This window comes from Pristis pectinata, chromosome 18 (genome assembly GCF_009764475.1).
Source record: "Pristis pectinata isolate sPriPec2 chromosome 18, sPriPec2.1.pri, whole genome shotgun sequence".
Lineage (NCBI taxonomy): Eukaryota > Metazoa > Chordata > Chondrichthyes > Rhinopristiformes > Pristidae > Pristis > Pristis pectinata.
Genome location: NC_067422.1, coordinates 14331049 through 14345460, shown reverse-complemented (window position 1 = coordinate 14345460; position 14412 = coordinate 14331049). Strand labels below are relative to the sequence as shown.

General features: G+C 39.7%; 1 protein-coding gene across 2 annotated transcripts in view; it reads left to right on the top strand.

Moving 5' to 3' along the window:
- LOC127579776 (zinc transporter ZIP11-like) overlaps nt 1-14412 on the top strand; it is a 601467-nt gene that overhangs the window by 43746 nt on the left and 543309 nt on the right. For both annotated transcript variants that reach the window (XM_052032691.1, XM_052032690.1), the window contains exon 3: nt 10039-10197. In XM_052032691.1, coding sequence (XP_051888651.1) covers nt 10039-10197 — 159 coding nt within the window. The remainder of the gene's footprint in view (nt 1-10038; nt 10198-14412) is intronic.

The window sequence follows — 14412 nt, the reverse complement described above, 5'->3', positions numbered from 1 at the left end:
TGAGATTTTTTTCCCCATTTGAATAGCAGGGAGATTCGGCTAAATTTGCATAGAACCATCGTTATCCTGTTGCTGGAATGCTTGTTTCTGCTTACATTTCTGGTCTCCATAACTTAAAAAAGGGTGCAGAGGCATTCAATATGATACAGAAAAAGAGTTACAAGTTTGATACCAGAACTGCAGTGTCAGAACTATCCAGGAAGGTTGAGCATGGTGTAACCTTGCTCTCTAGTAAAGAGGATACTGAGACGTGACTTGAAGGAGATTGTGAATATTATTTTAAGGTTTGAATAAATAATTCTATGTCAAGGGAAAACGTTTCCACTTGTGAGGAGAACAGAAATAGAACGGCTTGTAAATGTAAACTAGTCAGAAAACAGTTGGAATTTGGAGCTCATAACCACAACTGGTAGTTGAGTCATGGTGCATGGATTAATTTCTGTGGATTCTGAGGTTGCTGATGAGGCCAGTGTGGGACCCATTGACTCTGCCACAGAAGGAGCAGGAAATGGTTCACCAGGGAGGTGGGTGGTTGATTGGGATGGGAGATGGTCCATCCCCACTTTTTTTTTTGGTGTTCTACATGCCCTCAACGAAGAGATTCACAGTTGTCGGCGCCTTCCCAAATGCTCCTTCACCATTTTGAGTAGTCATGGACCAGGAATTCCCATGAAATAATTTTTTTTCCAAGGAGGGTAGCTTCGACTATCTCTTGCCATACAGAACTCATTTTTTAGGATGTTGTAGTGGTTCTTTATAGTTGATGGGGGATGGAGGTGGGGTGGTGATATGGTGTTGTGCAACAAGGGCAGTTTGATAGAGGTGCTTTACTTTGCGGACGTTTAGTCTAAGGCCGTCTCCAGTGGACTTCAGTGACTTCTGTAACTATCAATAGTCTATAGTTTTAATGATTTTTGTTTTATCTTAAAAAATAATGTGTTCTTGTTTGAATACAGTTTCTAAAAAAAAATACTTAATTGAAAGATGCTCTCAGACGCTATGACTCTGTGCAGATAACAGTATCAATTTACATTTGTGTAGTGTAAGAACTGATGCAAGGAAAGTTGTGATCCGAGTCTAAGGAATCATTGCTGAGGGATAACTCTACAGTGCCGATATTTTTTTTCAATATCTGCTAGGTGTATATCCTTCTTGTACAGATGTATTTGATAATGTTTAGTTTTAAGTGTCCCTGTACCACTGAAGGGAAATGTAAAGATTAACTTTGCATAATTGCTCAAATAATTACATTACATGCAAACCCTTGAAACTTGCAAAAGAAATCAAAATTTTGATATAAATTTGGATTCAAAATGCATGCCCCGATAACTGGAATGTTATTTCGAACTGGTAGAGAGGTTGTCTTTCCCTGACTTGTCTGCCTGAAACTAAATTAAAATGACTGGAGAATTAAGTGAGATGAAGATGGAACTGCGACGGAGATCTCGACATCTTTATTAACAAAGAGCAGTTTGTAGTTTGAAAGTGTTGCTTGAGGGATTTGGTAGAAGGAACTTTTGTGTGTCATCCTGGTTTAATATAATTTGTTTTTTCCCAGAAAATCTGCAATCTTAATTTGCAGGCTCTGATCTCCACTGCTGAGCTAAAATTTCAATGCATGCAATGTTTCTGCCTGAGGACTTTGAAAAGAGTAGATAGGTAGAGTAGTTTATATTTCACCTCCAATGAGAAGTGCTGCATGGGTTCCCGGAATAGCTAATTGCAAATTATCTAAATCACAGAACAGAATCTGTTTTAAATGTATCCTTGCATATGGCCATCTAAACTAATGCAGTGGAGGATTTTACTTAAGGTAAAGCTGTTTTTGTTATGAATATTCATGTGAGGTCAGGTGGGGGTTGAATTCTGCCCACGGTAGTGTACTTTGGTATGCCAGTGTGATTCATAAGTTACCATTTGTGAATGGAGGTTTAAGTTACTGGAGTTCAAGGGGCATGTTCAACAGGCTTACTTGGGTATTGCAGTGAATGGAGTTTGGATTCATTTCTGGATGCTTTGCAGCTCCATTTACTTAACAAAACCAGGCATTGATTTCTGTCAGATTGTGTAAACTTATTGCAGCAAGTTTGACTGTTTCCCAGTGTGTTGTAGATACCATTTACTTTCAGACCGACAGCTGTAGATTTGATTGTCTGCCATGCAGATCATCACAAGGCTGGGAGTGGGATGAAACTGTTACAATGCATAAATTTTATATGTTATGCTAGTAGTGGAGGAAGTACAAAAGAGATTCACTATGCTAATTCCTGGGGTGAGAAGATCATCAAATCATGAGTGGGTAAAGAAATTAGATCTATATTCTTTGGAGTTTAGTAGTATGGTGTGTGATCTTATTGAAACATACAAGATCTTAGGAGGTATGTCAGGGTAGATTCCAAAATGGTTCCAGTAGTGGGAGAATCTTGAACAAAGTTACAAGATTAGGGAGCAGTCATTTAAAACTGAAGTGCGTAGGAACTTCTTCTTAAAGAGGGTGGTGAATCTCTGGAATTATCTACCTTGGAGTGTTACGAAGGGGATATTTAAAGAGGAGGTAGACAAATCTTTGAAAGATCATGGAAGTGAGGGCTGTGGAGAACTGGCACAGAAGAGGAGATGAGGCCAGAGGCAGATCAACCATGATCGTATTGAATCTTGATCTTGATTGGGCTTGAGGACGTATTCCATTACTTTTTTTTATGTGAAGCCTGATTCATTCACCTGCTTTCTTTCGTTATTGCTCCCAGGTACGTTGTATAGTACTTGTTTTTAACAAGATAATGAGTCACATTTAATTGATTACCTGGCCTCCTGCTGAAATTTAATAATGTTAGAAAACTAAAAACTTTCACACACGAATAAAACTCAAATTTCTGTATGGGTAATTAAAAAATAAATTTGCTTCAGCACAGTCCCTAGATTGGCAGACCTGACCACCTGACTATAGGTCTCATCTGCACTTCAACATTCAAATAGTCCTTTTCGACCTATGCCGTTTCCTGTGAGTGGGAGTATAAGCAAATAGGCTGCAAATTTCCTGCAGTAAGTGGTGCTGTATGTTTATTCAACAGTAGCCGCAGACGCTTTAGATTGAGGAGAATCGGCGTTTGACAAGGTTCCGCATGGTAGGCTTCTTGAGAAGGTCAGAGGCCAAGGGATCCAGGGAGGCTTGGCCGTGTGGATTCAGAATTGGCTTGCCTGTAGAAAGCAGAGGGTTGTGGTGGAGGGAGTGCATTTGGATTGGAGGGCTTTGACTAGTGGTGTCCCACAGGGATCGGTTCTGGGACCTCTACTTTTTGTGATATTTATTAATGACTTAGATGAGGGGGTGGAAGGGTTGGTTTGCAAGTTTGCAGATGACACAAAGATCGGTGGTGTTGTGGATAGTGTAGAGGGCTGTCGAAGGGATATTGATAGGATGCAGAGCTGGGCTGACAAATGGCAGATGGAGTTCAATCCGGAATGTGTGAGGGTGGTACACTTTGGAAGGACAAACTCCAAGGCGGAATACAAGGTAAATGGCAGGATTCTGGGCAGTGTAGAGGAGCAGAGGGATCTGGGGGTTCATATCCACAGATCACTGAAAGTTGCCACACAGGTGGATAAGGTAGTTAAGAAAGCTTATGGGGTGTTAGCTTTCATAAGTCATGGGGTCGAATTTAAGAGCCGTGAAGTAATGATGCAGTTTTACAAAACTCTGGTTCTCTGGTTAGACCACACTTAGAGTACTGTGTCCAGTTCTGGTTGCCTCATTTTCGGAAGGATGTGGAGGCATTGGAAAGGGTGCAGAGGAGATTTACCAGGATGCTGTCTGGATTAGAGAGTATGGATTATGAGGAGAGACTAAAGGAGCTCGGGCTTTACTCATTAGAGAGAAGGAGGATGAGGGGAGACATGATAGAGTTATACAAAATATGAAGAGGAATAGATAGAGTGGACAGCCAGCGCCTCTTTCCCAGGGCACCAATGCTCAATACAAGAGGGCATGGCTTTAAGGTAATGGGTGGGAAGTTCAAGGGAGACGTCAGAGGGAGGTTTTTCACCCAGAGAGTGGTTGGTGCGTGGAATGCGCTGCCTGGGGTGGTGGTGGAGGCTGATACGTTGGTCAAGTTCAAGAGATTGTTAGATAAGCATATGGAGCAATTTAAGATAGAGGGATATGTGGGAGGAAGGGGTTAGATAGTCTTAGGAGTGGTTTGAAGGTCGGCATAACATGGTGGGCTGAAGGGCCTGTATTGTGCTGTATTGTTCTATGGTAATCACATTTTTGGTCAGTGGTTGGGGACAGAAGGCTGACTTTCAACAGCAGTATCAGCATTGTTCTCCTGTATCTTAGTGTGTTATTGGTCATGACTTTGAGTAAAATACAGCCCAGTTTGTTAAACATATTTGTTTTGTTAGTCTCAGTTGAGTTTGTTGGCTAGCTCATTGAGATCCTGAGATTGCCTGTGGGCCTTTGTGATTGAGATTTTGCATCGCACAAAAATTGATAAAGGGGAGATAGGAGAAAGACCAACTGCAGTGAAAGTAGATAAATCACTTGGTCTAAAAGGGATGCTAAGGAGAGTGAGGGAGGAAATTGCAGAGGCCCTGACCGTAAATTTCCAAACATCTGTAGATTTCAGGATGGTGCCTGGAGATTGGAAAATTGAAAATGTTCCACCCTTGTTCAAAAAAGGGCATTGGAATCAACCCAATAATTGCAAGCCAATCAGTGTAACCTCACTGGTATGCAAAGTTCTGATTAAGGTCATAATTAATAGTCAATTGGACAAGTGTGAATTGATCAAAGCAAGCCAACATGGATTTGTTAAAGTAAAATGTGTCCAATTAACCTGACAGAGTCTTCTTGATGAAATTATGGAGAATGTTGAAGAAAATATGATTTATATGGTATGTGTGGGTTTTTAAAAGGCATTACATAGGCTTGCCATTAAAATTGAAGGCATGAAATAAAATGGTAATAGCAGCATGGATAGAAAATTGCATTAAAGAGAACATAGAGTCATAGTGAAAGATTATTTGTTGGACTGGAGGGAAGTGTACGGTTGAGCTCCTTATTCTGCAGATTTTCTCAATGTGTAATAATGTCTTGATCTTGGGTGTACAGGGCACAATTGCTAAATTTGCAGAGACAAACTTGGAAGTACAGTGAACTGTGCAGAGTGTAATAATCGACGAGATGTACATGAGCTGTTGTATTAGGCAAATAGGTAGCAGGTAAAGTTAGATGCTAGTAAATTCAAAGTATTAAATTTTAGTAGGCAGAATGAGAAGAGACAATATAAACTAGAGGACAATTCTAAGATGTTTACAAGTCAGGGAGATCTGGGGCTATATGTGATTAGTTAATTAAGTGTAGGACAGGTTGAGAAAGCAGTTAAAAAGAGGATGGAATCCCAAGCTTTTTAAAAAGGGCTACAGACTACAACAGGATGTCATGGTGAACCTTGTAAATCACTGGTTCAGCCACAATTGGAGTATTGTATCCGGTTCTGGATGCCACATTTTAGGAAGGATAGGAAAGCTTTGGAGAGGGTGTAGGAGGGAATTACCAAAATAATTACAGGGATGAGAGACTTCAGTTATGTGGATAGACTGAAGAAGCTGGGGTTGCGCTCCTTATGTAGAAGAGATTCTGAGGGGATCTGAAAGAGGTATTTAAAATCACGAAGGGCATGGACAGACAGAGCCTGTTCCCATTGGTGGAGGGATCAAGGATAAGGGGCACAAATTGAAGGCAATTGGCATAAGGACCAGAAGTGATGTGAGGAAAAGCTTTATTTTACAGTGAGAGGTTTGGATCTGGAATATATTGCCGAGATGTGAGAGAAGGCAAATTGAATGTTCAACAGGGAGCTGGATGTACCTGAAAAGAGAGAATTTGCAGATTTCTGGGGAAAGGGCGAGGGATTAGATTAAGGTGAATTTCTCTTGGGTAGAGTTGGTATGGGTCAAATAACTAAAACAATCTCCTCTTGTGCTGTGCTGACTCTGTTATTCTGTGAGGTATCCATGTGGGAACAACAACTTGCAATGATAATAAAATGCCATTTTTAGTATGAAAGGCCTCCACAGGAATGTTATCAAACATAATTTGACTTTGGGCCATGTAAGAAAATACTTGGTAACCAAAATTCAAATAGGTAAGCTTTAAAGAGCACCGTGAAAGAGGTTTGAGAGATTTAGGAGAAAAAATCCAAAGCTTAGAGCAAGTTACATCTTAAACAAATTGACTTGAAGTAAAGGAATATAATTTTGCTTTAACAGCACAGCTGAACTCTGACAGCCCTTTATTAGAAATGTGGGCAGGGAGATTTCAATGGTATTGTCTCTGTGGGATCAAAAAACAATTCTTGTAAAACTGTAATAACAAAACAGGAGGTCATATGAAAACATAACTGGTTGCAATAATAGTGATGTTGAAATGTGTAACATTTTGTACAGATTTGATAAAAAGGTATCTTCTGCTCATCCTCACTTTTGAGGTGACAGTGCATTATATGTCACTTGTGTGAGTGACTGGTCTTCTTCATGCAAATCTTTAGTTGCCATAGAGAGCAACATCTGTGATAAAACGACACCATGCCATTTTATCACATTCAGTTGTCAACTGGTATTTGCATGATGCTGAATACGTAGACCTCCCTTCCTTCCTCAGGATCTGGTGATGTTCCTGATGTACCTTATTGCACTGCACTTTCTCTGTAGCTGTGACACTTTACTCTGTACTGTTATTGTTTTTACCTGTACTATATCAATGAACTCTGTACTAACCCACTGTAACTGCACTGTGTAATGAATTGACCTGTACGATTGGTATGTAAGACAAGTTTTTCACTGTACCTCGGTACAAGTGACAATAATAAACCAATATCAATACCACCCTCTCTCTCTAGTTGCCTCTAATATATGGAAGGTATGGCAGAGATAAGGAGCTCACTGCGTGGAACATTGCCATTGTGACTTTACTGCTGCCTCCTGTCATGAAGCAGGTTGGAACAGCAGTGTGGGGATGAATGCAGCTCAAATTACATTGAAGCCCATTTATCACATGTTATGATAATTAACAGTCAGTCATGGAAAGATACAGCACAGAAATAGGTCCGCTGAATCTGGGCTGACCATCCATTTACACTAATCTTACAGCAATTCCATTTATCTTATTCTCCTCACATTCTCATCGACTCCCCCCAGACTCTACCACTCCCCTGCACAACAGGAGCAATTTACAGTGGGTAATTAACCTAGCAACCAGCACCTCGTTGGGATGTGGGAGGAAACCAGAGCAGCAGAGGAGACTCATGCAGTCACAGGGAGAACATGCAAACTCCACATGGATAACACTCAAGGTCAGCATTTAACCCAGGTCTCTGGCACTGTGAGGCAGCAGCTGTACCATGAGCATCATATACTCATTTTACGTGACTTTCATGAGCATTGATCTCGGGTTAAAATAAAAGCGTATTTAGTATTTGAAATTATTACGGTTTGTTTGTTTGCAGTAATTGCTTCCAAACTCTCAAGCACACTTTGGTGTAACCAAGCTTAAAAAAACATTAGATAAACTAAATTGTGTGTTAACATGAACCAGTGTTTACAGAAGTCCTCATTTAGAGCAACACAGTCCTTTCAACCAAGTGCTATTGTCCTTACTTGCCCATCCCAGGATCACTGCCGGAACTTGGATGGTAATTACTGTAAGCTGTCATTGCCATTCTTTTCATGACTTATTTGTGACAGGCCTGTCCACTGGGATAATTGTTTCAAAAAAGGACTGTGTAATGTTTTTTGACGCAGTTCTCTACAAAGGTTTACTATTCATTAGTTTTGTAAAAAGGTCTTGAATTTGTTCCAGATGTCTTTGCTCAGCACTCCAGCTTTTCAAGAAAACTTTGTAAATGTAGGAATCTGTGACAATATTTGGTACTTGTTGTCATTTGTAGAAGTGATAAACAATGCTGCCAAGCCTTGTGGATGCCATTCATACACCGTTTCTGCTCTGATTGTATCTGTGGTAGCCCCATTTTTTTCCTAACTTCCAGCTTAATACTTTTCTCCTTGAGACTTGATCTGGTTTTTTGGGTGTTCTCTTATAATAAGGTCAATAGTATTGCCTTACCCTTATCCAACAGACTTATAATTTCTCCAGTAAACAGGTTAGAAAAGAAGACATACATTTATATAGTGCCTTTTGCAGTCTCAAGTCATCCCCAAGTGCTATGCAGCCAATCAAGTAATTTTGAGTAGTAGCCACACTGTAATGCAGAAATTTGCACACAACTATCACCCACAAACAACAACATGATAACTGTATAATCTGTTCTCATGATGAGGAAAGAAACTCTTGACTGCTGTCAATTTACCTGAAATATTGAAAGAAATATCTAACCATAGTTCAGCATCAACAAGGAGCAATTTTTAGGAGAAATGACGAGTACTTCCACTCCACCTGTCTCAGTTTTTACTTTTTCCATTTTATTCAAACTTTCCATGATTCTGGCTAAATTAGCTTCCACTTGAGCCATGCATGGATTTTAATTTTCTTAATCATGTTTTCACAACAATTCCTGGCCACATCCATAACTTTCCTTGAAAACTTCTTCGATCATTCTGTGATCTCTGTTCTCCTCTGGCCTGTAACACATCCCCAATTTTAATAGCACCACCATAAATATCTGTGCTTTAAGCTGCCAGAGCTCCTTTAACCTTTCTGCATCTCCTTCTTATGAAGCTCCATGAAATTTTCTCTTTGATCTTGTACCTGTTGGTGTCTTTTTTTTGTTACTAATGGAATGCAGGTGCTGGTGACGAGGCCAGGATTGACTGCACGTCCCAAATTCTCGTTAGGCAGGAGATTGTGAACTGCCTTCCTGAACTGCTGCATCCCATGTATTGAAGCTATTCTTACAATGATGCTGGTGAAGGAGTTGCATGATTTTGAATTGGTGAAATGAAGAAAAGGCAATATGTTTTTAATTTATTTGAAAATGCTCTTACAATATACCTTCCAATATTTTACAGTGGTAAATGTTCTGCATAAATGCAAATTGGTACCGATTGTAAATTATTTGTAAGAATAAAGCAGAAACCTCTTGTTGTAGATTGCTTTAAAGGTTTTGTATTGTTTAAGGTGTGCTGGTGCCATTATTGTGAGAGCAAAATGCTAATCAGTTTGTCGTGATTTCAAATGTGAAAATCTATTTGTCATTGTCCATTTTCTGCAAAAATGATGGTTAAATGGATACTTTATTCAAACAGTGTTGTACCTTAGTAAAATAATCAGCTTGAAATATGTTTGATATTGAAGTTTTGAATAATCGGTGGTGTTAAAGTTTAAAATTTCTGTTACTTGGGAATGTTAATGTGTTGTAAACCCCATCATTCTCAGTGTAATCCTATATTAATTGCCCTCATATTCACTGGTCAATCATTGAATTAGATTAGAAAAATATTCATTCATGAGTTTATCCCCTTTGCCCAATGAGGTCCTCGAAGAAGACTGTTTATGCATCACAAGTTATCTGCCTCTGCCACTAAAGTAAAATTTAGATCCATTTTCTACCTTTGGAAACCAGAAAACAGGTAATTAGGCCTGGCATTTAGCTGCAGAGAGGCAGATGTTTGTTTCAGGCCTGTGACATTTCTAATAAACCATTTCTGATTGGGCATCAACCTGAAGTGTTAAATCTTTTCTCTCACAAAGCAACCTGACCTCCTGAGTACTTCCAGCATTTTCTGATTTTGTTTATGTGTTTCAGTCTGTCACCTCCAAATTATCAGAAGTAGATTCCCACTTTAGTGTCTTGATGAAAAAGGGATGACATTGTGTTTGGCTAAGCCTAATAAATGTAGAACTTAAATATTACCTTGTGTTAACCGATGTTGAACGGGGGAAAAATACATCCTGATGTCTGAGGATCAGGATGTATTTGCAAAATGTAATTGCATTTTCCCCCACATGCAATTCATATTGTTCTTAAAGCTTGTTCTTGCCTAGTACAGTAATTACATGTTCATTTTGTTCTTGTATCACAGGTTATGCTGGCTGCCTCTTACTGGTCACTGTTGGCCCCAGCTATTGAGATGGCAGAATCTTCAGGGACCTATGGAGCGTTTGCCTTCTTTCCTGTGGGGGTGGGCTTCACGCTTGGAGCAGCCTTTGTTTATTTGGCTGATGCTTTGCTGCCCTCACTGGTGAGTGTGCATAAATCAAATTCACTTTGAATCTACAGGCTTCCCTGGTGTGCAGGCATTTCTGTGCTGGCACATAGAGCAGTTTAACATTCCTGCAGGGAAATAAAAGAGGAAAAATGTGGGAAAGTTTAATAAAAATAATTGGCAAGGCCTGAAAGTGTTGAGTTATGTTACCTGAAGACAATTTTGTGACATCCACACAGATTAAACTAAAAGTAAGTACTAACATACTTACTTATGTAAAGTGTTACTGTGAAATAATATTTTTCTGACTGAATGTTTGATGGTATATTTTCACTTAACTGAGGACATTCTCTGCAGACAGGATGAGTCACAGTCTGAAATCACCAAAGGAAACTGACTGTCCAGGCATCCTCATCAAGTAGGTCTCTAGAGGTGTAACATATCTTGCCACAAAGCAAGATTTCCCTCTCGGTGTAGATGGGAGTTAGCAGGTGGAGGACAAATATTCTCTACCTCTACCTCCATAATGGATTAATACAAGACATAACTAAGTGGATGCAGTGATAGAAGATAACGCAGTAGATCAGAAGTGTGCCGGATGCAGAGGTGTTAGGGTGGATAAAGTGTTTTAGGATGGACATGGTCAATATAAGGTATAACTTGATAATGTTTCGACTGACCAATTTATCTGAAATTTCCGGCACAACTTACACTCATTATTACTTTTTTTCTGCTTTTAACATTATTCTGATTTTAACACCCACTTCAGAAGTTTGATTTGGATGCAAAGTTGAAATCCTTTCAATAATTTTTATACAGCATCTTCAACATAGTTAAACATCCCAAGGCACTTCAAAGAAGCATTATCAAATAAAATATGTCACCCATCCATCCAGGGAGACATCAGAAGAGACTTGGAGAGGTTGCCATAAAGTACAGCAAAATAGATCAGCAAACACTGGGCAGTGATGAATTGGACTGGGTGTAAATCAGGTCACAAGCGGCAGAGTTTTGTGCAAGTGGTACTGGGGATGGGAGGCAAGCCACGAGAATAATGCCGCATTCAAGTCTAGAGGCTGAACGTTTCAGCAGCTGAGCTGAGCTGAGGTGGGACAGGATCAGATGATATTTCCATGGTGGAAGTAGGCATTCTTGGAGATGGAGCGGATGTCTGGTCTCAGGCTCATCTCAGAAGCAAACTGAATTTCACTCTGTGAATAGTTTTCACCCTTGCCCAATAATTATTTCCATTCATTTTTATTATACAACTCAGCTAATAAGATTGTGTGTTGATCATCATTTCACAGCTGGAGTACCAAGCATAGATCAAAATAGAGTACTAGGACATTTAGAATTAGCTCCTCAAGCTGAAAGGTTCTTTCACAATCTTGCCCTTCGCTCTCCTTGTCTGTTTTTAAACTCACTGGTATATGAAGTATTGGGTTTTATTCTTGGTTCGTTGAGTGGAATCAAGCACTTGCGGTCAGATGGTTGTTTTTATTTTGATTCTGTTCAACAGAATGAAACCAAGTGGAGGGAAGTTGGGAGTTTGGTCACAGATACCGGATTTTTAAAATTGAACCAATGATACCACTTTAAAGTAGTGGGCTTTAAGTTTGCTGCAGTAGTTGCTGATTTAAAAACAGCTGAAAATGTAACATATAAGCCAAGGTCACAGGGCACATCTGCGAAATCTATGCATGGTACTCCAGCTGTGCAATGATGATCAACACGCAATCTTATTAGTCGAGTTGTATAATAAAAATGAATGGAAATAGTTATTGGGCAAGGGTGGAAACTATACACAGAGTGAAATTCAGTTTGCTTCTGAGGTGAGCCTGAGACCAGACATCTGCTCCATCTCCAAGAATGCCTGCTTCCACCGTGGAAACATCATCTGACTCTGTCTCACCTCAGCTCAGCTCAGCTGCTGAAACGTTCAGCCTCTAGACTTGAATGCGGCATTGTTCTCGTGGCTTGCCTCCCATCCTCAGTACCACTTGCACAAAACTCTGCCGCTTGTGACCTGATTTACACCCAGTCCAATTCATCACTGCCCAGTGTTTGCTGATCTATTTTGCTGTACTTTATGGCAACCTCTCCAAGTCTCTTCTGATGTCTCCCTGGATGGATGGGTGACATTTTTTTTGATAATGCTTCTTTGAAGTGCCTTGGGATGTTTAACTATGTTGAAGATGCTGTATAAAAATTATTGAAAGGATTTCAACTTTGCATCTGAATCAAACTTCTAGAGTATAAAGTGGGTGTTAAAATCAGAAATGATTCTGAACCATGTATGAGTGGCTATCGAGACCAGAATGTCCACCCACAAGTAGGAGATGGAGCTTATAGTGAGCAAAGTCTATTTACTCACTAAGCAGCATCAATTTTAGCAGCATACCATAACAGACTGTTCGGATCGTCTACTTAAAATGTAATAAAATTTGCAATTCCAATTGGAGCAAATTCTCCCACTAAAAGCAAGATTATTTCTCCAGCAAGGTGGAGCACAGAGGAGATTAGAGACATTGGGTGTGATATCAATCCCAGCCACAACAACAATGAGGACTGTAGAAGTGATCAATGAGGACATTCTGGCTGGCAATAGTGATATTACAGGATGCTGTCTGATTCTTGTGCTCCAGTCTCAGATCATGATTCTGGATTCAGGCTGTATTTAGATCACAGCTGTCCAGTTAATGGAAAATGAAGCTGCTTCACACCAATGTGATTGGTCCAAAACAGAACATCCTTAATGAAGAATAGAATATTATCAATGCACAGACAGCATTTGAAATCCCCCAGCTATTTGCCATTTGCAAAATGTGTCCCTTTGCATGATAATAAGTATAATAATTAAATGTAGCTTACTATTTTTAGTAATTGTATTTTGTTTTGGCCTAAGTATGAGTGTATTGACATTTTTTCAGCAGAGTTTCCATTTTACTTCAAAAGGAATTTAACATGAAGTTTGGTGTCTTGTAGATTGTGCAGCTGTTTCTCTTTTTGTATTTTTTTATAAATCTAATGTTGACAGTTACATGGACAAAATGACAGTTTGCTTCCAGGTCTGAATTAATTATTCATTCCAATAATCAATTTTTCTTGGAATTTTTCTCAACTAAGTGGTGAAAAGTTTAAATTCAGCAATAAAAATTGTGCCTCCAGGTTAGCTCAGTCTATATTCTGTCACTCCACTGAACAAGAGCCTTCCGATTGCTCTGTATTTTTTCAGTTCCGTTAATGAGAGTCATAACTTCCAAAGGATTTAGAGAAGTAGGGATGTGTTTTACTTTCTTGGAAAGTTCAGAACCAAGGGCCACATAAACAAATTTGTCATTAGTAAATTCAGTGTAAAAGTTCAGTAGTAGTTGGCTTAACCCAGAGAGTTTGACAATGGGGAACATCGTATCAGTTGGAATGGGTGAAACAAGACTTGTGATCAGGATCTGTGATATCTGAGGTCTGGAGGCCATTTGCAATAAGCAGGCTGCTACAGTTTGAGTTAAACAGAGAATTATTTTTAAGCATCAAGTTAACGAGGGTGTGTTATTTTTTGGGATTGCTTACAGATATTTTGATGGGAATGGCAGTTATGATGCACATCTTAAGTTGGTAGAAGGAAGACAAATGGGCTTTTACTTTCAACAAACAATTTGCTGGAAGAAGTCTGTGAGTCAAACAGCATCTGAGGGGTGAAAGGAATTGTCAATGTTTCAGGTTGAAACCGTGCACCAAGGCTGAAAGTGGAGAGAGGAGATGGCCAGTGCAAAGAGGAGAGGGGGAGTGGTGAGATAGAGGCCAGAGGTGATTTGGTGGACTGAGGAGGGGTGACGGATGACGGGCAGATTGAGCCAGGTAGGGGAGCAGGAGGGATCTCGTTGGGTCACTGCTTTTTTCTACTGAGGTAGATGACTTCATGTTTTTCCAATATATATTCTTTCTGTTGTGACATACCCTATTTACTCCAAGTACAACCATTTTCTCATAATTTTTCAGTATACTAAAGAAGACTATTCAGCCCTAGAGCATTCCCTTCGGTCTCATTTCCCCCTTTATTTCCTTGTAACCTTATCTCTTTTCACATGCCCATCAACTCCCCTCTTGAACTTTCTCTGCACCTTCCTCACTGCCTGGCTATGTATCAACAGCAGACTTAGTTATATTACATGGTTCCATAGTCAAAATCTTTAATATAGATGATGAACAGTTGGAATTCAACAGTGATCCCATGGCACTTCATCTTGGTCA